The following is a 13,928-nucleotide window of genomic DNA, read 5'->3' on the forward strand; positions in this document are numbered from 1 at the left end:
ACTGCGCTGAAACAAAAATAAAATAAAATACCCGAATTTCTTGTAAATTTAGCTTTACATTTCTTAACTTGATAGGAAAGATACACTTACAGGATAATCCTGTTATTTTTTTCCTTTTGCGCTACAGCGTAAATTTGGGCCTATGCCTACCTCCACGAAACTCCGTTTCACTTCGGTTTACTAGACCTTGGACATTCGGTAGGACGCCTTGGGCGGGTGATCAGCTATTCGCAAGGCCTCTATCTGTACACAAACACAGAAAAACGCACACACACACACACACACACACACAAGCACTAAGCATCTATGGCCTGAATGGGATTCGAACCCACCATCCTGGCTTCCGAGCGAGCGAAGACAGTGCATGCCTTAGACCGCTGGGCTACCGAGACCGGCGGACAGAATGTGAGTATTACTTGGGCACTAAATCACCGCGGACGAGATTTTCAGGACATGTACCAAGAACGAGAGGCATGAGAAATACGCACAAAATATTAGTCCCAAAACCTGAAAGGAAGTCACCACCTGAGTGAACTATATGTAGATGGGAAAGCAATATTTAAATTGGTTTTGAAATAAATAGCACGTAAGGGCGTCGGAGATTGTAATCTGGCAGGATATGGACCAGTGGAGGCTATTATGAACACAATAGTTTACTTCATCAGCTCCTAAAGAAGAGCTCTGCCCTATCGATCTATGTTCTGCCTCTGTCATTACTTTCAGACAATGTTTAAAGTTTATTTAAAATCATTATGAACACCATGCGGTCATATCTTTAGATTTTTAATTCTGTATCATTTCTTCAGACCGATCACATTGGCTGCGCGGTCTAAGGCATGAACTGTCTTTGCTCGTTCGGACGCTGGGATCGTGTGTTCGAATCCAAGTCAACGCACGTTTGTTTCGTACGTGTGTGCGTCTATTCTGTGCGTGTGTTTTCCTATGTAGCGGCCTTGCGACGGGCTGATCACTCTTCTTCTCTGCAGTGTACATGGCTGTAATATAAATTTATGAGATAGGACTGAAACTAAGGCTGTAATGCCCTGAAATTGTATGGAGAGCAACTGTTCTAGGCTTTTGTGCGAAATCTCTAAGACTGTGTGCTGTCCACTTTCATAGAGATGAGTGATGTATCGCTGTAGGCAGGCAAGTGCAAATTTGTATGACTACAGAAACACATACAAGCCTACAAATATTTGTAATGTAGTTTATTTGAATGCCCTGAAATTGTATGGAGAGCAACTGTTCTAGGCTTTTGTGCGAAATCTCTAAGACTGTGTGCTGTCCACTTTCATAGAGATGAGTGATGTATCGCTGTAGGCAGGCAAGTGCAAATTTGTATGACTACAGAAACACATACAAGCCTACAAATATTTGTAATGTAGTTTATTTGAATGCCCTGAAATTGTATGGAGAGCAACTGTTCTAGGCTTTTGTGCGAAATCTCTAAGACTGTGTGCTGTCCACTTTCATAGAGATGAGTGATGTATCGCTGTAGGCAGGCAAGTGCAAATTTGTATGACTACAGAAACACATACAAGCCTACAAATATTTGTAATGTAGTTTATTTGAATGCCCTGAAATTGTATGGAGAGCAACTGTTCTAGGCTTTTGTGCGAAATCTCTAAGACTGTGTGCTGTCCACTTTCATAGAGATGAGTGATGTATCGCTGTAGGCAGGCAAGTGCAAATTTGTATGACTACAGAAACACATACAAGCCTACAAATATTTGTAATGTAGTTTATTTGAATGCCCTGAAATTGTATGGAGAGCAACTGTTCTAGGCTTTTGTGCGAAATCTCTAAGACTGTGTGCTGTCCACTTTCATAGAGATGAGTGATGTATCGCTGTAGGCAGGCAAGTGCAAATTTGTATGACTACAGAAACACATACAAGCCTACAAATATTTGTAATGTAGTTTATTTGAATGCCCTGAAATTGTATGGAGAGCAACTGTTCTAGGCTTTTGTGCGAAATCTCTAAGACTGTGTGCTGTCCACTTTCATAGAGATGAGTGATGTATCGCTGTAGGCAGGCAAGTGCAAATTTGTATGACTACAGAAACACATACAAGCCTACAAATATTTGTAATGTAGTTTATTTGCACTAGAATCTTCTCGTGGGATCACCTGTTGGTTTTGAACTGAAGCCAACGTTTCGGAGACCTTCTCTCTTTCCATCATCAGGAGAAAGAGAAAGTATCTGAAACGTCTGTCGTAAGCTCAACAGTGACACGGATAATTGTCCGGGAAGATTGTAGTCCATCATTTCGCCACGAAAGCTTTGAATTTTATTTATCTTTTATTTGTCAAATTTGTAAATATCTCTCGGTATTCTTTATTGTGAGCTAAAAATTGCATACATTTATGGTCTATTTGTGTGTATAAATTTTGTATAGTATGGATTCTCATTGCTGATAAGATATCAGACGGGCCTACAACCGCAAACTGTAATACGATTTTGTTAAAGTTCTTGAAAATGATTAATTAATTATAGGCCTATCTATGTATCCATGGCTCTACTGACCTTTTATTGGACCTTGACCACTTTTTCAGTTTCTTAATCTGTACACAATCGGTAGGACTCCTTGGGCGGGGGATCAGCCGTTCGCAAGGCCACTACCTACACACAGAACAACACAAACACAGAACAAAGAAGGCCAGGGTGTGAGGCCAAATACTCACCTCCAGCTAGTGCCGAGGTCAAGAAAATGTGGGTCTATACATCCACTCTCCCATACGCCTTCATGGCGTGGTGCTTTTTTTTCACTTAGTGGGGGGTGGAGTCCAACTGGGTCCACTCAGCACGGCGGCCACTGATTGGCCTATTGTACCTGCCCCGGGTGATTATGATGATGGAGAATTTGGTGAAATGAAGATTGGTAGTGGAAACCGAAGTACTCGGAGAAAACCCACCCCAGCGTCACTTTCTCCCCCACAAATCCCACTTGACCAGACCCGGGATCGAACCCGGGCCGCCGCGGTGGGAAGCCAGCGACTAACCGCTTGAGCTTTGGCGCGGCCTTTGGCGTAGTGCTTAATTAGTTAAGCACGGGGACAGCTTTACCGTCTTTTACAGCAATATCAGTTACTCAGCCTCTATAGCGTTGAATGGCGGGTGAATGATGAATTGGAAAGCATCTGGAAGGAAGAGATACTGGCAAATTTTGATTCATTATTCTGGCATTAGTCGAAGGAAACTGATGAAAAATAGGGCAAACCTCAGTGAGGATATTCGGTGCCTCGGTCTGGATTCGAACCGAATACAAGTGCTTGTAAAGCGTGTCCACATGCAGCTCATGAGGATGCGATGTGTTTCAGCGGGGCTGCCATACAAGGTGTATCCGGGCCACGAAGGGGTGCTGACAGAGAAGCGCAAACAGCGACGGATCCGCACCACGTTCACGTCAGCGCAGCTCAAGGAGCTCGAGAGAGCCTTCCAGGAGACGCACTATCCGGACATATACACGAGAGAGGAGATTGCCATGAAGATAGACCTGACAGAGGCGCGGGTCCAGGTAGGAGAAAGCATTCTTATGTTTCGGCCCCACTGGCTGCCATCATCAGGTATACAAGTTGACCGTGTCTCACGGTGTTGTCGCTTGCAGATTTACCTATACTTCTTCAACCCTGAAGATGGGGGCGATACGTTCCTCCGAAACGTCGGTTAACACCACATATACACGGTGCCAAATCCCAGAAGACTGCTTTCTTCATAGTCACCGCCGTGAAAGCCTCAAATCTTACATGTGTATATTTTGTTGTTGTGTTGGTTTTCTTTGTTGCCATGTGCAGCTGTTCCTTATCTGGTATATTAATGTGTGCATAATTTAGAATTATCCCCATATTTAGGCATGTTCTATTGCATTTTATATTTGAATTGCAGCGCACCAGTTTCTTTTTTTTTTACAATTTAAAAATGTATAAATGCTTTTAGTTTGACTACTGCTCATCCCTCTACACACAGTACAAGAAAGAACCCTCCGAACTACACGGCGTTACAACCCGAAACACCCTACCCTTCTGGTGTAGTATTGTTCAAAATATTATTTAGGATTATGGATCTTTGTATATCTATATGTTAGAGTTACGTTATGTTTAGTGAGAATGTGAGGAAGAGTGCTGTACTTAAACCTTGCCTGCGGAGGTTACTGGAACCCGATATTTGGAAAACTGAAAGTGCATATCAATTCCAAACAAACGTCACTTCACATCAGTACGATATACACGTATATTTTCATTATCCTGACGGGAAATTTAAAAGAAATTTATGTCTCGGAAAGTTATTCAATTTCATTTTCCAAAAAATAAAAATGAAAATTATTCCGAATTAATGCCACAGCCGTTTAGTTCTCACGTGAACATTCATATACTTGAAATGATTTTTTTTTCCACTGATGATTCAGTATAGGCATATGTAGTAAATATTATAATAACACTTAGAATATTTCGTCCAAAGTCTCGTGAGAAAATAAAACATGTAAATGAATTACTTATTTAACAAATTTTATGAATCCACAACAAAACTGTATTAAATATAAGAAAGTTTTAAATTTTTAATTTAAAAATAAGGTAGCCTTGTAACTTAGACATAGTGTATTGCATGCTTCTTTTACTTTATGTGTTATTCACACTCCTAAAAAGCATTGTTGCTATACAGCTCTACACTGTACAGTCCTACTTCGTAGGAATCGCTAATTAAACTAATTAAATTTGCTATTTTATTAATTTCATGTTAACTGAGTAAAACCTCGAAGAAGAGGCTCTGCAAAGCGTTCGTTGCCAATACAAATCTTTATTTGCCATTGGCTAATATATGTAATTCTATTAGTCAAAACCAATGGAAGTCGCGTCATTGTAAACATTTTTTTCTCACAGCTTTGAGCTTAGGCCTTACTTTAGCTGGCTTGTCCAGTCTAAGCCCGACTTACGACGGCACTGGTTGCTTTCTGCACAGATCTCTGTTCAAGTTTCCAGAATGAACTTCCACCTACACGACACATTCATATACCTGTAGCCTGGGCAGAGCAATGCACACACACACACACACACACACACACACACACACACATAGCCAGTTTACTTCAATTTGTACCAAAAGATCACAAATGTAAATGTTAAAACTAAATGTATTACCTCCATTACTATGCCAATTAAGAAAACCCAAGAAGTATAAAATTTAGGCAACCAGTTGAATTCTGGGCAGTGAATATTATGACACTGATCACTGTTTGTCTCCTGGAATTATGTGGTACCGAAGACAACTTTCTTGGCGGGCAATCAACACTGTAATTTGCCATGTCTCGTGTTCTGCTGCAGCATCCTCGATTCAAATTGCAGTGTATATTCATGATGATCTGACTGACCTCAAGAGTTTATATATCTGAACATAATTTATGAACAGCAGAACTTGAAACACATATTACCAGGGAAGAATATCAATTTTTATTACACGTGGTGCAAGTTACAAATTAAAAACTTCAAGTTACAAGTTTTCCATTAAGTGAGTAGTAGCCATTTTGTTTAATTCACGGATGCAGCGCCATTCTGGGGTAGAAAGAAGAACTACTGCTTTACCAGGAAATATAAAACTGCCTGTATCATATGACGTTTGATTTATTAGTATGTGTAAATTAGCGTTACAAATATAAATATTGTAAATCGGGCAGATCTTTCTGAAACGCGCTGCAAAACCGGAGGGCAATTGTTCAGATCGTGAGAAAGCTTGTAAGGGACACGTGGCTGTTATCCGCTTGGTTACGGAGTCCGCGAATTATTTAAATTGAAACTGTCACGGAGCCGAGAAGGGAATCTATCCTGACAAGTGCGACACAAGTGTTAACAGCTTTATCGGGGGGCCAAGTTAGCGCTTTGTTGCAATTTGTTCCGAAATTATTCAGACAGGAGCGTAAAACTGGCACTTAAATATGATTTTCTTTTGCATAAAGTACTTGAAGTGAAGGAATAGACTGGGGGACCCCCTCCACGTCTGTCTCTAAATTACATTTGCGAAAGTAATGAACGGATTTTGACGAAATTTAGGAGATGAATATTTCTGTCTTCTGGCATATAATACCGTGTAGTCCGCTGAAAGTCAACCAGGGCTTAGGAGGAACAAGTCGCTTCCATCTGTAGTTTCGAAGAATACGCCAAGTGAGAAATCAGCGTTTCTGCTACCTGCTTCACGTTGGTTTCTTGCTTGGTTTCTTTTTCGCCCATAAAGATGCTACTCCGAAACGTCGGTTAACTTCCAACGGGCTATACAACGTTATATCCCAGTAGATAGTACTCATAACACTGCTGCGAAAACCTCAAATCCTGCAAATGTAAGGATTTTTCTTTTCCACTCTTTCCAACTGTGAGTACGTGAAACGTAGTTAGTAATTCGCCGTGTAATATTAAGTGCTTTCAAAATTTGTAAATATACAGGAGTTTATTAAATTTAGGTATGACGTAAGACATCGCAGGGAGATGACTTTCATAATAATAATAATAATAATAATAATAATAATAATAATCATCATCATCATCATCATCGGAGTCTGTAGACTGTACAGTTAGGCAAATTTAACATGGCCGCCGAGACTGACAACTGTTTCTCCATAGCTGTGTCAATGTCGCTACTTCCTGGGTACAGAATTACTTCCTTTATGCAGTATACGCTACAGATCACTTGCAGACAGGTCATCTCCAGGCAGTTCTGTATTTAGCAGGTCACATATCGTAAGCTTTTCCATAATAACGACGGTGATAGGGACTAAATATGCATCAATATATTCTCCCTGTTGAAGAGAAATCCTCGAGATTTTACACTACTCTTCAGTAAATTCATTTGGAGTTGAATTCATATTTATTTTCCTTTTGCAGGAATTGGCTTGCTCTGGAGTTGTATGGTTTTTTTATTGTTAGTGGGGTGGGACTAAGTCCCTTGTACTGCGGCCACTTCTGGCCTATTGTACCAGCCCCAGATGATAGGTGAGGGTGATTATGGAGCAATTGGTGGAATGAAGATTGGCAGGGGAAACCGAAGTACTCGGAGAAAACCTGCCCCAGCGCCACTTTTTCCACCACAAATCCCACTTGACCTAACCCGGGCCGCCGCGGTGGGAAGCCAGCGACTAACCGTTTGAGCTATGGCGCGGCCAAGTTGTATAGTTAGAAACAATTATCGTCCCTGTGTTAACGTTTTCAATTTCCTGTCGTCTTGAACTGGCCGCTGTTTAGGATGCATATGCAACCTTTACCTGAACCCATTTGGGCTTCTTTTTTGAGACTATCATGTCATTATTTCTCTAATAACATTTTTGAAATATTTGTCTGTGGTTGACTGGTACGGTAAAACCCCATGTCCACTGCAGAGAGTGTTTGAAAGTTGATGCAATTCGTAGATGTAATGTAATTGTCTAAAGTTTATCAGTGAATTATCGTCGCTTGTAAGTCAGCTTATTTCAAGGTGTAAACTTTCTGACATGTATTTAATCCATAGGCTTATCTGTCTTGGCTATCCAGTATGAGAAGTTTATGGCTTATTCTCAGTGCCCTCAAGCCAATGCCGTATAATTACATGAAATAAGGGGCAACACTCTTCCCCAAGATCCTTATTATTATTATTATTATTATTATTATTATTGAAGGGGGTGGGTTTCCCCATGCACCGCAACTAATAGTCTATTGTACGTCTCCCTTTTATACTCTACCAGTCTCCATACCCTGCCGGTAGTGCTGCTCGCTATCAGTCCCGTTCAGCCAGCGAGACTGGCTGCGGTACCCGATGCTTCCCTATCTACCGGAGGTATTGGAAACTACTTGGGCGGGAAACTTTTTACCTAATTCTGCTCAGAGGTCTCCTAGAGACATGAGAATCTTTTACGTGCCGTAAAAGTCCCTCCCGGAGGACTTGTTCCCTGAATTTTTCCGCCCGTAAAAGTTCCCCGACCTCCGCCGGGTTTGAACCCGCGTACCTTGAGTCATGTGGTGGGAACGTTACCCCTAGACTACGGAGGCCGCTCCCCAAGATCCGTACTGAGGTATCTTCTCTTCTCGTCTGACGCTAAGAAAAGCTTGCAGGTTATACAGCGTCGTTAAATGAAGTCTAGAACTTACTCCTCAGGAATTCTGGCAGAATGATTTCAAGTGGGGGTTTTGTGGCTCATTTAACTGTGCTTTTTTCCGTTTCGAGAATATATGGTGACGGATGAAAGGATGATAGATGGATAATGAATTGGAAAGGATTTGAAAGGAAGTGATTGTGGCCTAATCGAGAGGTCTATTTCTTGAATGGACTGAGGAAACCGAGAAACCGAACATCTTCCGACTGCAATGCCAGAACCTTACCTCCAGATCAGTCCAGGTCTTCAGTTTGTTCATAACGGATGTTTGAACTGCAGAATTGATAGCTCATAGGCCTGTGGCGTCTAATTGTAGAGGAGGATCATCATAAATGGTGAATAGGTAAGGATCTGAAACGAGACATTCATCTGTTTGAGGATACTGTCCTGCATTTGTTGGAGGTCCTGGGGAAAAAACGTGAAAACCTCGGCGACGGAAACCGCTTACACCGCCGAAATTAAAAACTGGCCCCCCATTAATAAGTCCAAGGAATTTCCGCTTCAGGACTCTGTTCGGTTTCGCATGGATTGTATAAAGAAAAATGAGAAAAATTACGGTGTCGTGGCCGATTCTTAAGATATTTGTGACCGAGATGTTTGGTGCGGCGGTAACGCTGTGGACTCGCAGTCTGAAGGTGCTCGTTTCGAAGATTGACTGGGACTCCGGCTATTTTCAATGAGGGATGTCGTGGTTTGTCTCAGTATCTCCAGTACAATTCCGAGATAGTACCGTAATTAAGTCACGTCCGCTTACGTCGAAATCTTCCACGTTCATGCAACTCTCAGCTCATTCGACATTCTGCTGTAGACTAAGTACTGAAAAATTCCATTAAAAAACCTGCTCTAAAGCCAAGCTACGTATCAGGCTACATCCCGAATACAGGTCAGAAAATTAAACCCTTAACTAAGCCGGAAGGTCTCTGGTTCGATTCCCAATAAGGTCATTGGTTATTTCAACTTACCTAATCCTTCCAGCCGCGCTATGGCCCTGTTGTCGACTCAGCCTCTAACAGAAATGAGTACCATGAATATTCCTGGGGGGTAAAGAGCGGCCGGCTCGTAAGGTCGACAATATTACTGTCATCTGTGAGCTGATTGTCAAGAGAAAATGTGGGAACCTCGACGCCTCACAACCCTATGGGCCTCCACTGCCTGTTACAGGGATAGCTTTACCTTTTACTAAGCCGCTCAGCCACACTTTCTGAATCACCATTATTGTTGGATAATGTCTGCAAGAGTTCAGTGAAAATGAATCACCGTATAATTCTCAAGCATAACTTGATACTTGACAAACAGCTTGGGTTTCTGTTCAATTGCTTACTACAACAGTGCAGGCGTGCGCCACGTGGCGGATTACACCCCTCTTGAAACCGAGAAGGGCGTGGGTCTGTCCCACGTGCAGGTCGTCCCGCAAGTTGTGTTCCAGCCGAGCTGGTCCGTGTCTCACAGACTGAGCGCTCGGTCGTGCCATGTCAGTTATGCAGAAGTGCCAGTCGGCAGGGACAGTGAGGGGAGGAGGATGTGGTGATGCAGGACGAGAAGAAGGGTTAGAGGAAGAAGAAGTATCAGTAAGAGCAAAAGGGCGCCTACTAATATTAGAAGGTTACAAGTGGTATAAGGTAGAAGAAGGAATACTCACTCATGGAGCTGAGCCCTTCTTGAGGAGCCGCAAATTCTGCAGCTACTCAAGAACTTCCCAGCATTTTATGGAACCCGAAGGTTCATTACCGTGTTCACAAGAGCACTCCACTGGTCCCTATCTTGAGCCACACCAATCCAATCCATACCACTCTCTAAGATCCATTTTAATATTGTCCACCCACTTACGCCTTGTTCTTCCCAGTGGTCTCTTTCCTTCTGGCGCTCCCACCAATATCCTATACGCATTCTGAAGAAGGAATAAGCATTAAAAACAGAATGGAAACAGGAAATGAATGAGGGAATAATAGAAAACAAAAAGAAGTGAGAAATTAGATGAATTTGGGAGATCTAGAGAACAAGAAATGGAAGAAAGGCAGAGGAGAATAAGATTAAAAAGAAGCGGATGAAATTGAAAGAAGCAATAAGAAAATAATTTTGTTCTCAAAGAATTGTCCTGAATTTCGGGAAATAAATTATAGGCCGCGCCATAGCTCAAGCGATTAGTCGCTGGCTTCCCACCGCGACGGCCCGAGTTCGATTCCGGTTCTGGTCAAGTGGGATTTGTGGTGGACAAAATGGCGCTGGGGCGGGATTTCTCCGAGTACTTCGGTTTCCCTTGCCAATCTTATTTCCACCAAATTCTCCATCATCATAATAACTCGGGGCAGGCTACAATAGGCCAATCAGAGGCCGCCGTACCGAGTGGACCCAGTTGGACTCCACCCCCCCCCTAAGCGAATTAAAAAAATGAATTGTAAGCGTATAAACTAGATTTATTTAGCTAGGACGGGTTCCATTATGTACGCATATATGACATATGCTGTTCTGTTTCTCTGAAGGGTACGTTCTGCCTCAAGCCGTGATATGCATTCTGAGGTACCCGTTTCACATCTCGGCTGGGGCACCACTTTCCTTGTGGTTTTACTCAGTCGCTGCTAAGAAGGTAGGAGTCGGGATACCGTAGTCGGTATAACGACTGACTACGGGCTGAAGGACCAAGGGGTCGGAGTTCGAGTCCTTGTAGTGTCAAGAATTTTCTGTTCACCACGTCGTTCAGACCGGCTCTGGGGCCCACACAACCTCCTATCAAATGTGTACCGGGTGTAAAGCGGCCGAGACGTGAAGCTGACCGCTCACCTCCAACTAGTGCCGAGGTTCAGAAAATGTAGACCTATACATCCACTTCCCCATACGCCTACATCGCGTAGTGCTTCATTCGTTAAGCACAGGGACAACTTTACCTTACTCCTGACAAGGGATAGAGCTTCAAGCCAGGTCCCTAACTGCTTCTTTCCACGTCTTTGGAATTCATTGCTTGCTCTCAGCCAATGGCTCTGCGCTATGTGGGCTGAGCTGCAGCGAACGGCGCCAAATGAACTGCATACAAATGAATCAAGTTCGGAAAACAATGAACTGTTTTCTTTCATTTGAATGACGTTGTATGCTTTGTGCCGCTGGAACGGTTTTGTGAAGTGGGACAAACGGATGACGAGACAGGGTGTGGGATTTAAACACGTGGATGGCTGTAAGGACGAAATTTGCACGTGCCAACTCCACATAACTGCAATCAGCCATGCAATGTCCTTGATTGCAAAGCAATTCCAAAATAAAAATTTCAAGTTTCATAAAAAAAATATGAATATCGAAGGGCGTCATTAAAACATTGCTTCTTCTTACACCCCTCGTTGGGCCGTATTTTGAATAACATTTTGGTGCACACAACTGCTCTTGCCCTCCTCACGCCGCTTCTTAATTCTCGTGTATTTCTGAAAAAGAAAAACGAGACATGGTTCTGTAAGTTTTGAGGTTTTCACGGCGATGACTATGAAGAAAGTCGTCTTCTGGGATCTGGCGCCGTGTATTCTTTGTTTTAGCCGACGTTTCGGAGGAACGTATCGCCTCCATCTTCAGGGCAGGTGAATTGTGTTGCGAATACAGAGAGCAGTAGCTGAAACAAAGAATACACGGCGCCAGATCCCAGAAGACGACTTTCTTCAGACATGATTCTGTTTGTAGTTCCTTTGGGAGCACCATTTGGTACCGAGGGTTCCTTCCCCAACAAAAAGAGTGGTCGGAGTGCGAGGCTGACAACTCACCTCTGTCTAATATCGAGGTTAATAATGCGTGGAGCTATAATTCCACTCCCCCATACGTCTTAATGACATAATGTTTATGAATTATACTTAGTGATAGTTTCACCTTTACGAGAAATCGGAAATTGGTTGCACTACGCGACATGTGACATGCAAGGTGTTTTGTGGGAGTACCAGTTTCGAATCTACGCTAAGGGGCAGAGCGACCTGACTGGAGTATTGCGTGCTATTTGGCAGTCCCTTGACGAAACTGCTGGAACAGTAATGTAGAATTCAAAGGGCCATGCCACTAGCGGCTACCCTACTGCGCTTCCATCACTGTATAAATAATTTTGTAAGTATGTTTCACTCTTGTCTAAGGACCAGGCGAAAAACGAGGACAGGGCACCTGGAGGTAAAACTCCATGGGTTCGACTGCACCTCTGTTGTCAGTGGCCGATTTCCCGCTTCAGCCGTTTTTTCAGTGGGAAGGCTTGTGCGGTACAGCACGTTAAAATGTCCAGTTTGAAAATGCTTAAATTTTAAAAATCTGTTGGTTTCTGAAGCATTTTTGTTGTACAAATTTTGTTCTTTCCGTATATATATTTATTTTATTTTGCATTAAAACTTCCTTGCGTCTTTATATCTTACTATGCTACATGTTTCGTCCTGAACGGTCTATGCCATAACACATATAGACAGACTGCACGTATAAACCTGTCATATATGCAGATTTGTATAGATGCAGAAACATATTGATATAATGAATTATATCGGATCCGATAACGCCAATCAATTCCAGCTACTCGGAGAAAACATCTGAGAAGTTATGAATTGACCTGACTTGACTAGGAAGACTCTACACGGAAGGCAAAACTATGGTATGGAAATATTTGTTGTTAGGTTACAGATAACAGACAAGAATTTTGGGTAAAACTAATCGCCCAATCGGGACGCATCCGTTGCTATGCAACGACTGGCAATCTATCAGTGGAATTTCCAGTTACGACAGACGGTATACTTCAGTGGAAACGGATTCCCACGTTCGTTGCATAACAGCGGACTGAAACCAAAGTCTCCTACATGGTGCGCTCTATTCAGTCCGAGTGCACGTTATAAGAGTCCAGCTTCGACGAGGCCAGTCAGTTCTTGGTGTAGCTCCGACTAGAGCAGAAGCCAGCGCGCATCCGACAAAGGGATGAAGACACTTCACCCAGATCAGCGGTGCAAATAATTGTGAAAGTGAATTTGTGAATAATTTTACTTGTGAGTGTAGAAGAAATTAGCCAATAAACATATTCGCCAAATTCGAGATCCGCTTGAATTTTCTTGTCGCGTTACCTATGAAACACGCGACAATATTATTGTTAATTTATAGCTATATTTTTTAGAATTTTCTCATGCAATTGATTAACTTTTTCGCATGAATGTTATAAATTTATTAAAAGTATTTTTTTTTCAACAACAAACATTTGTTTAGCTTACTGAAGTTTACTTTAAGATACCATATTTACTTCTTTCAAGCCCGGTAGAAACTTGCAGCCCCTAGTTCGACTCCTCGACTATAAAATTCGCCCACGTTTCCTCTAGCTACTGACAGTATCATCAAATGACCTAAATACGCAAGCAAGACTAAATTTCCGAGATGTTTATGTTTAGACCGGACAATATCGAATATAGCCTATCCAGAATCCATGGGCGAACAATTTATGTGCAGAGTGTACTACTCTCGCTGCCCGGGTGTCAGCCTGCCCTTCCTTCCTGTCTGCTTATAATCGTGTTAGTTTGGCTGCCTACATCTCAAGGGGTTTGCCGTAGCTTGCGCCATGGTCAGGCAGGCATGTCGGCTTGTAACGAAGGCAACACAGGCATCAGACCGGTGAGATCATAACTAACGCCACTGAGCAGAAACCGTTTCCAGAAGCTGACAGTCACATAGGAAAAAAATTCAGTGCCTCTTATGGAACATGAATGCTTATTACTTTATTCATAGAGCCTACCACCGTCCTTATCGTGAAACAGGCGAAGTCAGTCCGCAACCTGATCCATTCTGCTAACCGTACAAATGCTGAAGGCAAAATAATTCCGATCTTTAAATAACTACTTT

General features: G+C 42.5%; 1 protein-coding gene across 1 annotated transcript in view; it reads left to right on the forward strand.

Annotated features, from left to right (window-relative positions):
- LOC111865730 (paired mesoderm homeobox protein 2B) overlaps nt 1-13,928 on the forward strand; it is a 96,231-nt gene that overhangs the window by 27,410 nt on the left and 54,893 nt on the right. Inside the window, exon 2 of the mRNA XM_023853979.1 lies at nt 3,322-3,518. Coding sequence (XP_023709747.1) covers nt 3,322-3,518 — 197 coding nt within the window. The remainder of the gene's footprint in view (nt 1-3,321; nt 3,519-13,928) is intronic.

Source organism: Cryptotermes secundus, unplaced genomic scaffold (genome assembly GCF_002891405.2).
Source record: "Cryptotermes secundus unplaced genomic scaffold, Csec_1.0 scaffold183, whole genome shotgun sequence".
NCBI classification, from domain to species: Eukaryota; Metazoa; Arthropoda; class Insecta; order Blattodea; family Kalotermitidae; genus Cryptotermes; species Cryptotermes secundus.